Source organism: Meleagris gallopavo, chromosome Z (genome assembly GCF_905368555.1).
Source record: "Meleagris gallopavo chromosome Z, MGAL_WU_HG_1.1, whole genome shotgun sequence".
In the NCBI taxonomy this organism is placed as follows: domain Eukaryota; kingdom Metazoa; phylum Chordata; class Aves; order Galliformes; family Phasianidae; genus Meleagris; species Meleagris gallopavo.
This window is the reverse complement of record NC_139435.1, coordinates 24,900,973-24,914,000: the sequence shown is the minus strand read 5'-3', so window position 1 is coordinate 24,914,000 and position 13,028 is coordinate 24,900,973. Positions and strand designations below refer to the sequence as shown.

At 50.7% G+C, this 13,028-nt stretch overlaps 1 protein-coding gene across 9 annotated transcripts in view; it reads left to right on the top strand.

The window, feature by feature from the left end:
- Window positions 1-13,028, top strand: part of ARHGEF28 (Rho guanine nucleotide exchange factor 28) — a 137,959-nt gene that overhangs the window by 26,115 nt on the left and 98,816 nt on the right. For all 9 annotated transcript variants that reach the window (XR_014880340.1, XM_085212830.1, XM_085212831.1 and 6 more), the window contains exon 3: window positions 12,753-12,900. Coding sequence is in view for 8 of the 9 variants with exons in the window: in XM_085212830.1 (XP_085068956.1) it covers window positions 12,753-12,900 (148 nt within the window). In the remaining variant the exon portion in view is untranslated. The remainder of the gene's footprint in view (window positions 1-12,752; window positions 12,901-13,028) is intronic.

Sequence of the window (13,028 nt, the reverse complement as noted above, 5' to 3'; positions counted from 1 at the left end):
TTCCCCCTTGTCCTACCACTGCCCACCCTCATAAACAGCCATTCCCCCTCCTCTTTATACGCTCCCTTCAAGTACTGGAAGGCCACAGTGAGGGTCTCCCCCTCTTGGAGCCTTCTCTTCTCCAAGCTAAACAAGCCCATTTCCCTCAACCTTTCTTCATAGGAGAGGGGCTCCAGCCCTCTGATCATCTTAGTGGCCCTCCCCTGGACCCACTCCAAGAGGTTGACTTGTTATTAGACAGTGCTTTAACATCTACTAAAACAAAACAAAACAAAAGAAACAAAGAAAATGAAAAAAAAACACTCAATTAGTTGTCTCTGAAATTTTGTTATGGCGAGGATCTGCCCCAGCACGGTCTTGACAAACCAAGCATAACCAAAGACTTATTTATTTTTTATTTATTTATTTATTTATTTATTTATTTATTTATTTTTTATTTAGCCTCCCGGCTGGCGTCACAGCCCCAGCCTGCTGGCCTTGGCTGGCTGGCTGGAGTCGTGGCCCCTGTCTGCCCATCTTGGCTGGAAGGCTGGAGTCGTGGCCCCTGCCTGCCGGCCTTGGATGGACAGCCTGAGTCGTGGCCCCTGTCTGCCTGCCTTGGCTGGCTGGCTGGCTGGAGTTGTGGCTCCTGGCTGCCCTGGATGGATGGCTGGCTGAAGTCGTGGCTCCTGCCTCCCTGCCATGGCTGGATGTCTGGAGTCGTGGCCCCTGCCTGCCCGCCCTGGCTGGCTGGCTGGAGTCGTGGCTCCTGCCTGCCTGCCCTGGCTGGCTGGCTGGAGTCATGGCTCCTGCCTGACTGCCCTGGCTGTCTGGCTGAAGTCGTGGCTCCTGCCTGCCTGCCTTGGCTGGCTGGCTGGAGTCATGGCTCCTGCCTGACTGCCCTGGCTGTCTGGCTGAAGTCGTGGCTCCTGCCTGCCTGCCCTGGCTGGCTGGCTGGAGTCATGGCCCCTGCCTGCCAGCCCTGCTTGGCTGGCTGGAGTCGTGGCTCAAACCTCCCTGCCCTGGCTGGCTGGCTGGAGTCGTGTCCCCTGCCTGCCTGCCATGGCTGGCTGGCTGGAGTCGTGTCCCCTGCCTGCCTGCCATGGCTGGCTGGCTGGAGTCATGTCCCCTGCCTGCCTGCCTTGGCTGGCTGGCTGAAGTCCTGGCCCCTGCCTGCCTGCCATGGCTGGCTGGCTGGAGTCCTGGCCCCTGACTGCCTGCCTTGGCTGGCTGGCTGGAGTCCCGGCTCCTGCCTGCCTGCCTTGGCTGGAAGGCTGGAGTCTTTGCTCCTGCCTGCCTGCCTTGGCCGGCTGGCTGGAGTCGTGTCCCCTGCCTGCCTGCCTTGGCTGGCTGTCTGGAGTTGTGACCCCTACCTGCCTGCCTTTATTGGCTGGCTGCCTTGCATCACAGCTAGTGTTCTGTTGTCAGGGTTCCCGTTTTGATAGCTGTTGGCAGGGAGATTGCTCATGACATCGTAAAGCCATGGCAGTGTGTCCCTAAGAATGTCCCTTGAGAACCAAAACATGGCTGTATTGGGTGACTGGTTTCTTTGTCCAGACAGTTGCCGTTTGTCACCAGTGGGATTCTGCGGGGCTCCATTGTAAGGCCATTTCTCCTTACTGCTTTTACTGTTGATTCCAATAAAGATCTGGAAATAGTATCAGTCAATTTGTGGATGATGCTAAGCTGGGAGGAGTGTTGACCTCCTTGAGGATAGAGAGGCCTTGCACTGAGATCTGGACAAAATGAGGGTGGTCCCCATCTGCACAAAGAAGAGCGAGCGCTGGGTTCTGCACCTGGGATGGGGTGCCCCTGGCTCTGTGTGCAGACATTGGTGGTGAGGGGCTGGAGCGCAGCCTGGCAAAAAGGGATCTGGGTTGATGGCAAATGGAATCTGAGCCGGCAGTGCGCCCTGGCAGTCAGAAGGGTCAACCATACCCCGGGGTGCGTCAGGCCCAGCACTGCCAGGCGAGGGAAGCGGCTGTCCCGCTCTGCTCTGCGCTGTGCGGCCTCACCTCCAGCGCTGGGTGTAGGCTTGGGTGCCACTACATAAACTGCTATTTGAGTGTCCAAAGGAGGGCTACAGAGGTGGAGAAGGATCTGAGGGCACAGTGTTTGAGGAGCAGCTGAGGTTCCTGGGTGTGCTCAGCCCAGAGCAGGGCAGGTTGAGGGCAGCACTCATGGCGGCTGCAGCTCCTCACAGGGAGCGGAGGGCAGCGCTGAGCTGTGCTGCCTGGTGACAGCGACAGGGCCCGAGGGAACGGCATGGAGCTGTGCCAGGGGAGGGGCAGCTGGGGGTTAGGGAAAGGGTCTGCACAAGAAAGAGGTGTGTATGGAAGGGCTTCCCAGAGCAGTGGGCACGGCCCCGAGCTGCTGCAGATGGAGGACTGTCTGCATTTGGGTGGTCCTCTGTGGAGCGAGGGGTTGGACTTGATAATCCTTGTGGGTCCTTCCAACTTGAGATATTCATACAATCATAGAATCATAGAATGGCCTGGGTTGAAAAGGACCACAATGATCATCTAGTTTCAACCCCCCAGCTATGTGCAGGGTCACCAACCACCAGACCAGGCTGGCTTTGAATGCCTCCAGGGATGGGGCATCCACAACCTCCTTGGGCAACCTGTTCCAGTGCGTCACCACCCTCCATGTGAAAATCTTCCTTTTAATATCTAACCTCAATCTCCCCTGTCTCAGTTTAAGACTATTCCCCCTTGTCCTACCACTGCCCACCCTCATAAACAGCCATTCCCCCTCCTCTTTATACGCTCCCTTCAAGTACTGGAAGGCCACAGTGAGGGTCTCCCCCTCTTGGAGCCTTCTCTTCTCCAAGCTAAACAAGCCCATTTCCCTCAACCTTTCTTCATAGGAGAGGGGCTCCAGCCCTCTGATCATCTTAGTGGCCCTCCCCTGGACCCACTCCAAGAGGTTGACTTGTTATTAGACAGTGCTTTAACATCTACTAAAACAAAACAAAACAAAAGAAACAAAGAAAATGAAAAAAAACCACTCAATTAGTTGTCTCTGAAATTTTGTTATGGTGAGGATCTGCCCCAGCACGGTCTTGACAAACCAAGCATAACCAAAGACTTATTTATTTATTTATTTATTTATTTATTTATTTATTTATTTATTTATTTATTTATTTTGCCTCCCGGCTGGCGTCACAGCCCCAGCCTGCTGGCCTTGGCTGGCTGGCTGGAGTCGTGGCCCCTGTCTGCCCATCTTGGCTGGAAGGCTGGAGTCGTGGCCCCTGCCTGCCGGCCTTGGATGGACAGCCTGAGTCGTGGCCCCTGTCTGCCTGCCTTGGCTGGCTGGCTGGCTGGAGTTGTGGCTCCTGGCTGCCCTGGATGGATGGCTGGCTGAAGTCGTGGCTCCTGCCTCCCTGCCATGGCTGGATGTCTGGAGTCGTGGCCCCTGCCTGCCCGCCCTGGCTGGCTGGCTGGAGTCGTGGCTCCTGCCTGCCTGCCCTGGCTGGCTGGCTGGAGTCATGGCTCCTGCCTGACTGCCCTGGCTGTCTGGCTGAAGTCGTGGCTCCTGCCTGCCTGCCTTGGCTGGCTGGCTGGAGTCATGGCTCCTGCCTGACTGCCCTGGCTGTCTGGCTGAAGTCGTGGCTCCTGCCTGCCTGCCCTGGCTGGCTGGCTGGAGTTGTGGCCCCTGCCTGCCTGCCCTGCCTTGGCTGGCTGGAGTCGTGGCTCAAACCTCCCTGCCCTGGCTGGCTGGCTGGAGTCATGGCCCCTGCCTGCCAGCCCTGCTTGGCTGGCTGGAGTCGTGGCTCAAACCTCCCTGCCCTGGCTGGCTGGCTGGAGTCGTGTCCCCTGCCTGCCTGCCATGGCTGGCTGGCTGGAGTCGTGTCCCCTGCCTGCCTGCCATGGCTGGCTGGCTGGAGTCATGTCCCCTGCCTGCCTGCCTTGGCTGGCTGGCTGAAGTCCTGGCCCCTGCCTGCCTGCCTTGGCCGGCTGGCTGGAGTCGTGTCCCCTGCCTGCCTGCCTTGGCTGGCTGTCTGGAGTTGTGACCCCTACCTGCCTGCCTTTATTGGCTGGCTGCCTTGCATCACAGCTAGTGTTCTGTTGTCAGGGTTCCCGTTTTGATAGCTGTTGGCAGGGAGATTGCTCATGACATCGTAAAGCCATGGCAGTGTGTCCCTAAGAATGTCCCTTGAGAACCAAAACATGGCTGTATTGGGTGACTGGTTTCTTTGTCCAGACAGTTGCCGTTTGTCACCAGTGGGATTCTGCGGGGCTCCATTGTAAGGCCATTTCTCCTTACTGCTTTTACTGTTGATTCCAATAAAGATCTGGAAATAGTATCAGTCAATTTGTGGATGATGCTAAGCTGGGAGGAGTGTTGACTTCCTTGAGGATAGAGAGGCCTTGCACTGAGATCTGGACAAAATGAGGGTGGTCCCCATCTGCACAAAGAAGAGCGAGCGCTGGGTTCTGCACGTGGGATGGGGTGCCCCTGGCCCTGTGTGCAGACATTGGTGGTGAGGGGCTGTAGCGCAGCCTGGCAAAAAGGGATCTGGGTTGATGGCAAATGGAATCTGAGCCGGCAGTGCGCCCTGGCAGTCAGAAGGGTCAACCATACCCGGGGTGCGTCAGGCCCAGCACTGCCAGGCAAGGGAAGCGGCTGTCCCGCTCTGCTCTGCGCTGTGCGGCCTCACCTCCAGCGCTGGGTGTAGGCTTGGGTGCCACTACATAAACTGCTATTTGAGTGTCCAAAGGAGGGCTACAGAGGTGGAGAAGGATCTGAGGGCACAGTGTTTGAGGAGCAGCTGAGGTTCCTGGGTGTGCTCAGCCCAGAGCAGGGCAGGTTGAGGGCAGCACTCATGGCGGCTGCAGCTCCTCACAGGGAGCGGAGGGCAGCGCTGAGCTGTGCTGCCTGGTGACAGCGACAGGGCCCGAGGGAACGGCATGGAGCTGTGCCAGGGGAGGGGCAGCTGGGGGTTAGGGAAAGGGTCTGCACAAGAAAGAGGTGTGTATGGAAGGGCTTCCCAGAGCAGTGGGCACGGCCCCGAGCTGCTGCAGATGGAGGACTGTCTGCATTTGGGTGGTCCTCTGTGGAGCGAGGGGTTGGACTTGATAATCCTTGTGGGTCCTTCCAACTTGAGATATTCATACAATCATAGAATCATAGAATGGCCTGGGTTGAAAAGGACCACAATGATCATCTAGTTTCAACCCCCCAGCTATGTGCAGGGTCACCAACCACCAGACCAGGCTGGCTTTGAATGCCTCCAGGGATGGGGCATCCACAACCTCCTTGGGCAACCTGTTCCAGTGCGTCACCACCCTCCATGTGAAAATCTTCCTTTTAATATCTAACCTCAATCTCCCCTGTCTCAGTTTAAGACTATTCCCCCTTGTCCTACCACTGCCCACCCTCATAAACAGCCATTCCCCCTCCTCTTTATACGCTCCCTTCAAGTACTGGAAGGCCACAGTGAGGGTCTCCCCCTCTTGGAGCCTTCTCTTCTCCAAGCTAAACAAGCCCATTTCCCTCAACCTTTCTTCATAGGAGAGGGGCTCCAGCCCTCTGATCATCTTAGTGGCCCTCCCCTGGACCCACTCCAAGAGGTTGACTTGTTATTAGACAGTGCTTTAACATCTACTAAAACAAAACAAAACAAAAGAAACAAAGAAAATGAAAAAAAAACACTCAATTAGTTGTCTCTGAAATTTTGTTATGGCGAGGATCTGCCCCAGCACGGTCTTGACAAACCAAGCATAACCAAAGACTTATTTATTTATTTATTTATTTATTTATTTATTTATTTATTTATTTATTTATTTATTTATTTTTTATTTTGCCTCCCGGCTGGCGTCACAGCCCCAGCCTGCTGGCCTTGGCTGGCTGGCTGGAGTCGTGGCCCCTGTCTGCCCATCTTGGCTGGAAGGCTGGAGTCGTGGCCCCTGCCTGCCGGCCTTGGATGGACAGCCTGAGTCGTGGCCCCTGTCTGCCTGCCTTGGCTGGCTGGCTGGCTGGAGTTGTGGCTCCTGGCTGCCCTGGATGGATGGCTGGCTGAAGTCGTGGCTCCTGCCTCCCTGCCATGGCTGGATGTCTGGAGTCGTGGCCCCTGCCTGCCCGCCCTGGCTGGCTGGCTGGTGTCGTGGCTCCTGCCTGCCTGCCTTGGCTGGCTGGCTGGAGTCATGGCTCCTGCCTGACTGCCCTGGCTGTCTGGCTGAAGTCGTGGCTCCTGCCTGCCTGCCTTGGCTGGCTGGCTGGAGTCATGGCTCCTGCCTGACTGCCCTGGCTGTCTGGCTGAAGTCGTGGCTCCTGCCTGCCTGCCCTGGCTGGCTGGCTGGAGTTGTGGCCCCTGCCTGCCTGCCCTGCCTTGGCTGGCTGGAGTCGTGGCTCAAACCTCCCTGCCCTGGCTGGCTGGCTGGAGTCATGGCCCCTGCCTGCCAGCCCTGCTTGGCTGGCTGGAGTCGTGGCTCAAACCTCCCTGCCCTGGCTGGCTGGCTGGAGTCGTGTCCCCTGCCTGCCTGCCATGGCTGGCTGGCTGGAGTCGTGTCCCCTGCCTGCCTGCCATGGCTGGCTGGCTGGAGTCGTGTCCCCTGCCTGCCTGCCTTGGCTGGCTGGCTGAAGTCCTGGCCCCTGCCTGCCTGCCATGGCTGGCTGGCTGGAGTCGTGTCCCCTGCCTGCCTGCCATGGCTGGCTGGCTGGAGTCATGTCCCCTGCCTGCCTGCCTTGGCTGGCTGGCTGAAGTCCTGGCCCCTGACTGCCTGCCTTGGCTGGCTGGCTGGAGTCCCGGCTCCTGCCTGCCTGCCTTGGCTGGAAGGCTGGAGTCTTTGCTCCTGCCTGCCTGCCTTGGCCGGCTGGCTGGAGTCGTGTCCCCTGCCTGCCTGCCTTGGCTGGCTGTCTGGAGTTGTGACCCCTACCTGCCTGCCTTTATTGGCTGGCTGCCTTGCATCACAGCTAGTGTTCTGTTGTCAGGGTTCCCGTTTTGATAGCTGTTGGCAGGGAGATTGCTCATGACATCGTAAAGCCATGGCAGTGTGTCCCTAAGAATGTCCCTTGAGAACCAAAACATGGCTGTATTGGGTGACTGGTTTCTTTGTCCAGACAGTTGCCGTTTGTCACCAGTGGGATTCTGCGGGGCTCCATTGTAAGGCCATTTCTCCTTACTGCTTTTACTGTTGATTCCAATAAAGATCTGGAAATAGTATCAGTCAATTTGTGGATGATGCTAAGCTGGGAGGAGTGTTGACCTCCTTGAGGATAGAGAGGCCTTGCACTGAGATCTGGACAAAATGAGGGTGGTCCCCATCTGCACAAAGAAGAGCGAGCGCTGGGTTCTGCACCTGGGATGGGGTGCCCCTGGCTCTGTGTGCAGACATTGGTGGTGAGGGGCTGGAGCGCAGCCTGGCAAAAAGGGATCTGGGTTGATGGCAAATGGAATCTGAGCCGGCAGTGCGCCCTGGCAGTCAGAAGGGTCAACCATACCCGGGGGTGCGTCAGGCCCAGCACTGCCAGGCAAGGGAAGCGGCTGTCCCGCTCTGCTCTGCGCTGTGCGGCCTCACCTCCAGCGCTGGGTGTAGGCTTGGGTGCCACTACATAAACTGCTATTTGAGTGTCCAAAGGAGGGCTACAGAGGTGGAGAAGGATCTGAGGGCACAGTGTTTGAGGAGCAGCTGAGGTTCCTGGGTGTGCTCAGCCCAGAGCAGGGCAGGTTGAGGGCAGCACTCATGGCGGCTGCAGCTCCTCACAGGGAGCGGAGGGCAGCGCTGAGCTGTGCTGCCTGGTGACAGCGACAGGGCCCGAGGGAACGGCATGGAGCTGTGCCAGGGGAGGGGCAGCTGGGGGTTAGGGAAAGGGTCTGCACAAGAAAGAGGTGTGTATGGAAGGGCTTCCCAGAGCAGTGGGCACGGCCCCGAGCTGCTGCAGATGGAGGACTGTCTGCATTTGGGTGGTCCTCTGTGGAGCGAGGGGTTGGACTTGATAATCCTTGTGGGTCCTTCCAACTTGAGATATTCATACAATCATAGAATCATAGAATGGCCTGGGTTGAAAAGGACCACAATGATCATCTAGTTTCAACCCCCCAGCTATGTGCAGGGTCACCAACCACCAGACCAGGCTGGCTTTGAATGCCTCCAGGGATGGGGCATCCACAACCTCCTTGGGCAACCTGTTCCAGTGCGTCACCACCCTCCATGTGAAAATCTTCCTTTTAATATCTAACCTCAATCTCCCCTGTCTCAGTTTAAGACTATTCCCCCTTGTCCTACCACTGCCCACCCTCATAAACAGCCATTCCCCCTCCTCTTTATACGCTCCCTTCAAGTACTGGAAGGCCACAGTGAGGGTCTCCCCCTCTTGGAGCCTTCTCTTCTCCAAGCTAAACAAGCCCATTTCCCTCAACCTTTCTTCATAGGAGAGGGGCTCCAGCCCTCTGATCATCTTAGTGGCCCTCCCCTGGACCCACTCCAAGAGGTTGACTTCTTATTAGACCCCAGGCCTGGAAGGAGTACTCCAGATGGGGCCTCACAGGAGCCGAGTAGAGGGGGACAATCATATTCTTTCCCCTGCTGGCCATCCCTTTTTTAGTGCTGGCCAGTATATAGCTGGCCTTCCAGTTGGTCTGCACACTAAAAATGGCTGCTCTTTGATCATACGTTACAATATAGGGTGGGAAGCACGGGCGCAAGTGCTTTTACAGAATTCAGTAGTAATGCAACTGAATGAATATTTTCCAAGAATTCTGGAGTTTCTTGTGGAGCTACTGGTGTTGTGCTGTGCTGTTGCTTACTTAGGAAAGATATTAAAGGGTAGTGTGAGGGTTCTGGGTTTTTGCTTACTTGAGCTTATGCTGTATGTGCTGCGAAGTATAAAAAAATCAAGTTGGTGCATCTCTTTGAAGCTCTTTGTATCTTTCTAGTGCTTTAACATCTACTAAAACAAAACAAAACAAAACAAAAGAAACAAAGAAAAAAAAAAAAGGCAAAAACACCAAGTAGTTGTGGCTCTGGAATTCTGTTTTACTTACAATGTATTTATATTGGTAATCCTTTCAGGTTTTTTTTTATTTGGCTTACGATACCCTATCTAAGCGTTCTTTTTTTTTTTTCTCCTGAAAAAGTTGTCTGCTAACCAGTAGCTTCCCGAGAAGTGACCAGTGCCGGTACTTGTCATCCTCGGGGGATTTTTTTTAGCACAGTTTTGTTCCTTGAGTTGATTGAAATTGTGGAAAAAAAGATTTATCTGATTCTGGTGATACTAACAGTTCTCAGTAAGGCACTGACTTGCCCTTGTATGTCTGCGTTTAAATACACTTAAACAAATGGTCAAACTTAGAAAAACTGGGCACAAAGAGCTAAATAAGTGGACAGATTATCTTCTCATCTCCTTTCTCTGAAGAGGCTGTGTGTCATTCTGTCTGGAGTTGGATGAATCCTTCTGCGCTTTCCTGTGGCAGTATGAAGGAGTTTCATCTCTCTCCCCAGGTGTTTTTACATAGGGATTTTCAGGAGTTGGCTGATGATGATCTTTGGAGGAAAGAACAGTTCTGGTAACAAAATTGGCTTCACGCAGGTGAAACAAACAGCATGCTAGTTACAGTGCTCTCTCACTGCTTAGGCACACACTCATACACCTCTTATAGTAGCAATAAAAACATCTTCAAAATTCAGTGACATTAAAGTTTGATGCTACTCTTGTTATCATGTGTGTAACTACTGAACTTCTGCCAGCAAAATCTGGGGGAAAGTGGAGGAGGAAAGTCAGACTGATCTGCAAAATAGACACAGTTGTGCCAGCATTGCATATGGACTGTGGGTGGAGTCATCTCTGTCAGGCACATGTAATACTGTCTAGCTGCATCGCAGTCCTTTTTTTTTCTTCATTGTATGTGTGAATATGCAAGGATATCGACTGTCTGCTATACATACAACATCTGGGATCATTATATTAACAATAAAATAATCGCACTAAAATATTTAAAAGATTTTTCGAAGATAGGAAAGGAGTTGATCAAACATAGTATGAACTTGTTCTTGTTGCACTCAATTCTATGGGTTCCGTTTCCACTGCAGCCTATAGATCACTGATGCTATTAACCGAACTAATGCTTTACACTCAAAACCACCATTAAGTAGACATAATTCTAAATTAAAGGAAGACTGAAGTAAAGGAAGAGGTGCTTAAGTATTAAGGTTTAAATGTGACATTAACTTCCTTTTGAAGGCTGCAGTTCAGAGGGGAGGATGAGGAGGGCTGGCATAGGAAATAGCAGGGTGGGATGAGTGCTTTGCACAGCAGTGGGAGGCTACGAAAGGGTAAGAAGGGAAGATGTAAACATAGCAAGGTGAGAATAAAAAAGAGATTTTGAAACTAAACTAAAAAACAGAGTGGCCTGAACCAACAAATCTAAAGTGAAACAGTAATGTTTTAGAAGGGACAGTAAAAACAAAGGCTATGAAATTAGCCATTTTGGTATGAGGGTGTCTAAAGGTGGGATGGATGTGATGGCAAATTGGAAGTGCTGGTGAAGATGACAGAAACTTGTATTTTGAGAAATAACTGATCCAGCATCAAGAGTTATGTTGCTTAGTATTCCACTATGAAAGTAACTTTATTTTATCTTTGAGATCTGTCTGGTAGTAGATGGTTTAATCCTCTTTTTGAATCACATGGGATTTTCCATTTCATTTGAAAAATTCATTTTTGCCTTTCTTCCCTAAGATCTTTTCTTTAATTTCTAGTAATTTCTTATTCTGGGGAGTTGTAAGGTATGGATTACGAAAAAAACATTTTTGTGTCCTCATGAGTTTTCTGCCTTATTCCCTATATTTTTTCCCTCCACACTTCGTAAGATAAGGAGTTGTGAAACTGTAAACAGTAAGCAGTGTGATTAGTGTTTCTTAAGCATTCCTCTCTCTTTATTGAGTCTAAATTGACATTTTTTATTTTAAGGATCAGTGTAAGACAACAGCTACAATTTGAGCTTGATTTTTTTTTTTTTTAATTTAAAGATTAGACTCATAAAATGAGAAATGGTGCCACAGAATATTTCCCTTATTTCTTGCAGTTGGTGCAGTGTGACAGCTGACTGGCTGGCTTTGTAGTTCTGCAAGTGGGTACAGAGGTGGTCTGTAAATGATGGTCCATATGGAAGAAAGCAGTGTGCTCCTATGCACCAGGCTGCTCACAGCAGAGCTCATACTGGAATAATCCTTGGTGCAACCCAACCCGAGCTCTGTCTGGGATTTACTCTGTTTCTGTATTCCTATAGTAGCTATCCATGGCATTATTCAACTGATAAAAAAGGTTGATTGCACCTAACATAAAAAGATGAAATTATAATAATTTTTAAAAAGGATGGTATATTACAAATATTAGTAGAAGTAAGAGAAGCAATTCTATGTATAACAGGTTAAAAACCAGAAAGAGTTAGGAGAAAATGCTTGGCAGTTATAGTAGCACTTCAGGCTGAAAAGAGATGCATGTCAGATTCTGGGATGATAGGCATGTTTGCTCTCAGCATTCAGCTCTGAAAGTGGTATGCACCGAACCTTGCAAGAACAGTCCTATTTAAGAAAGATTTTGTGTGACTGAAAGTCATTTCTGCCACTTCAGCCTCATATGCTCATTTGTCATGGAAAGGAATAAAAAATCAGGATTGGTGTTGTTTGGAGTGACAAGGGAGAATCCTTAGGAAACGTGGTTGAAGATGAGGTGTTTCAGGGGACACCACGTTCTCCCTGCAGAGAGGTGAGCATGGGAAGTACTGTGCATTGCTGCAGGATGCTGGTGGCTATGGGGATGATGAAACAGCTGAATGCTTCTTTTTCCAAAGCCGTGAGAAGTTATTCAGCATGCTTGAACAAAGAGACTCATTTGTTGTATAATGAACACGGGAAGGAGCCTGGTGCCTGTCAGAGCAGTCGGCTGTAACTGTGCCTTTCAGCCATGGAAATTTCTATGGTGCCACAGTGTGCTTTGATGCTGGCTTCTGGCACGTTGCTCTTTGCAAGCGACTGTGGTAACTGCATAGAGTAGGAGTGGCATAGGCATCATTTGGGAGAATAAAAGGGTGAAATATTCTTCTGCATTACATTTTCTGGAAAGCTCCAGTTCAGACAGTTACAGAGCAACTGTGGCAGTCAGGAGCAGTGTTGGAGCAAGCTGTCTTCTGCCTTGAGGAAATTCAGCTTCATCTGAATTTCCTCCTGTAGACATGTCAGACACTTCTTATTGTTTGGTGCTTCTCAAATCCTTTTCCTGCTTTTTTTTTTTTTTTTTTTTTTTTTTTTAAAGCCATTGTATGACAGGTTTTTCTTGTCTGGTTGCTCTATTTACTATAAAGAAAACAAAATATTGAAAAACAACACACTTGGGCAGATATCTGGGAACTACCATTGGTAGAATTACATCAGAACTGTTGTTTTGTAATTGAAGCCTAAAGTATTTCAAGCACTTCTGATTTAAATTCTTTTTTTTAACACAAAAGGTGCTTTTGTAAATAGCAAAATACTCAGATCCATTGACTTGCTTGCTCTGAGGTATTTTTAATTAAGATTCACATATATTTGCATAGATCAAGATGAAAGGAATTAAGTAAAAGACAAATTGTTTAAAGGCAAATTTTTACATCACCTTTGCTTGTACAGGCATAAAAAAACTGTTATTTTCAAAGTGGAAGTAAAAAACTGGAGGTTCTTTGTAGTACTGCTGAAAAGGTTGTGATAAGATTGGAACAGAAGAATATGTTCATGGATTTGTTGGAGATGGGAAAGTTCCTGGATGTTTATGAAAGCTTATTCATTTTTCAGGGACAGGTGACTATAAGTGCAAAATTTGACAAAGGCATTTACCTCCCAGAAGATGCCGAGTTCTACTTTGTTTATGATGGATCCACGAAGAGGCACATAATGTTTGCTGAGCGTATTGGTGACAATACTCTTCAGTCCCTTGTTCCAGGTGAGTGCTATTTGTGTTTCATATATTAGCAATACCCCAGCCCCCTTCCAAAGCTGGGTACAACTAGATATTTTGAGTAACTGTGTTTTATGGCTTTATAGTGAATGTAGGAATTGAGTGATGGCCCA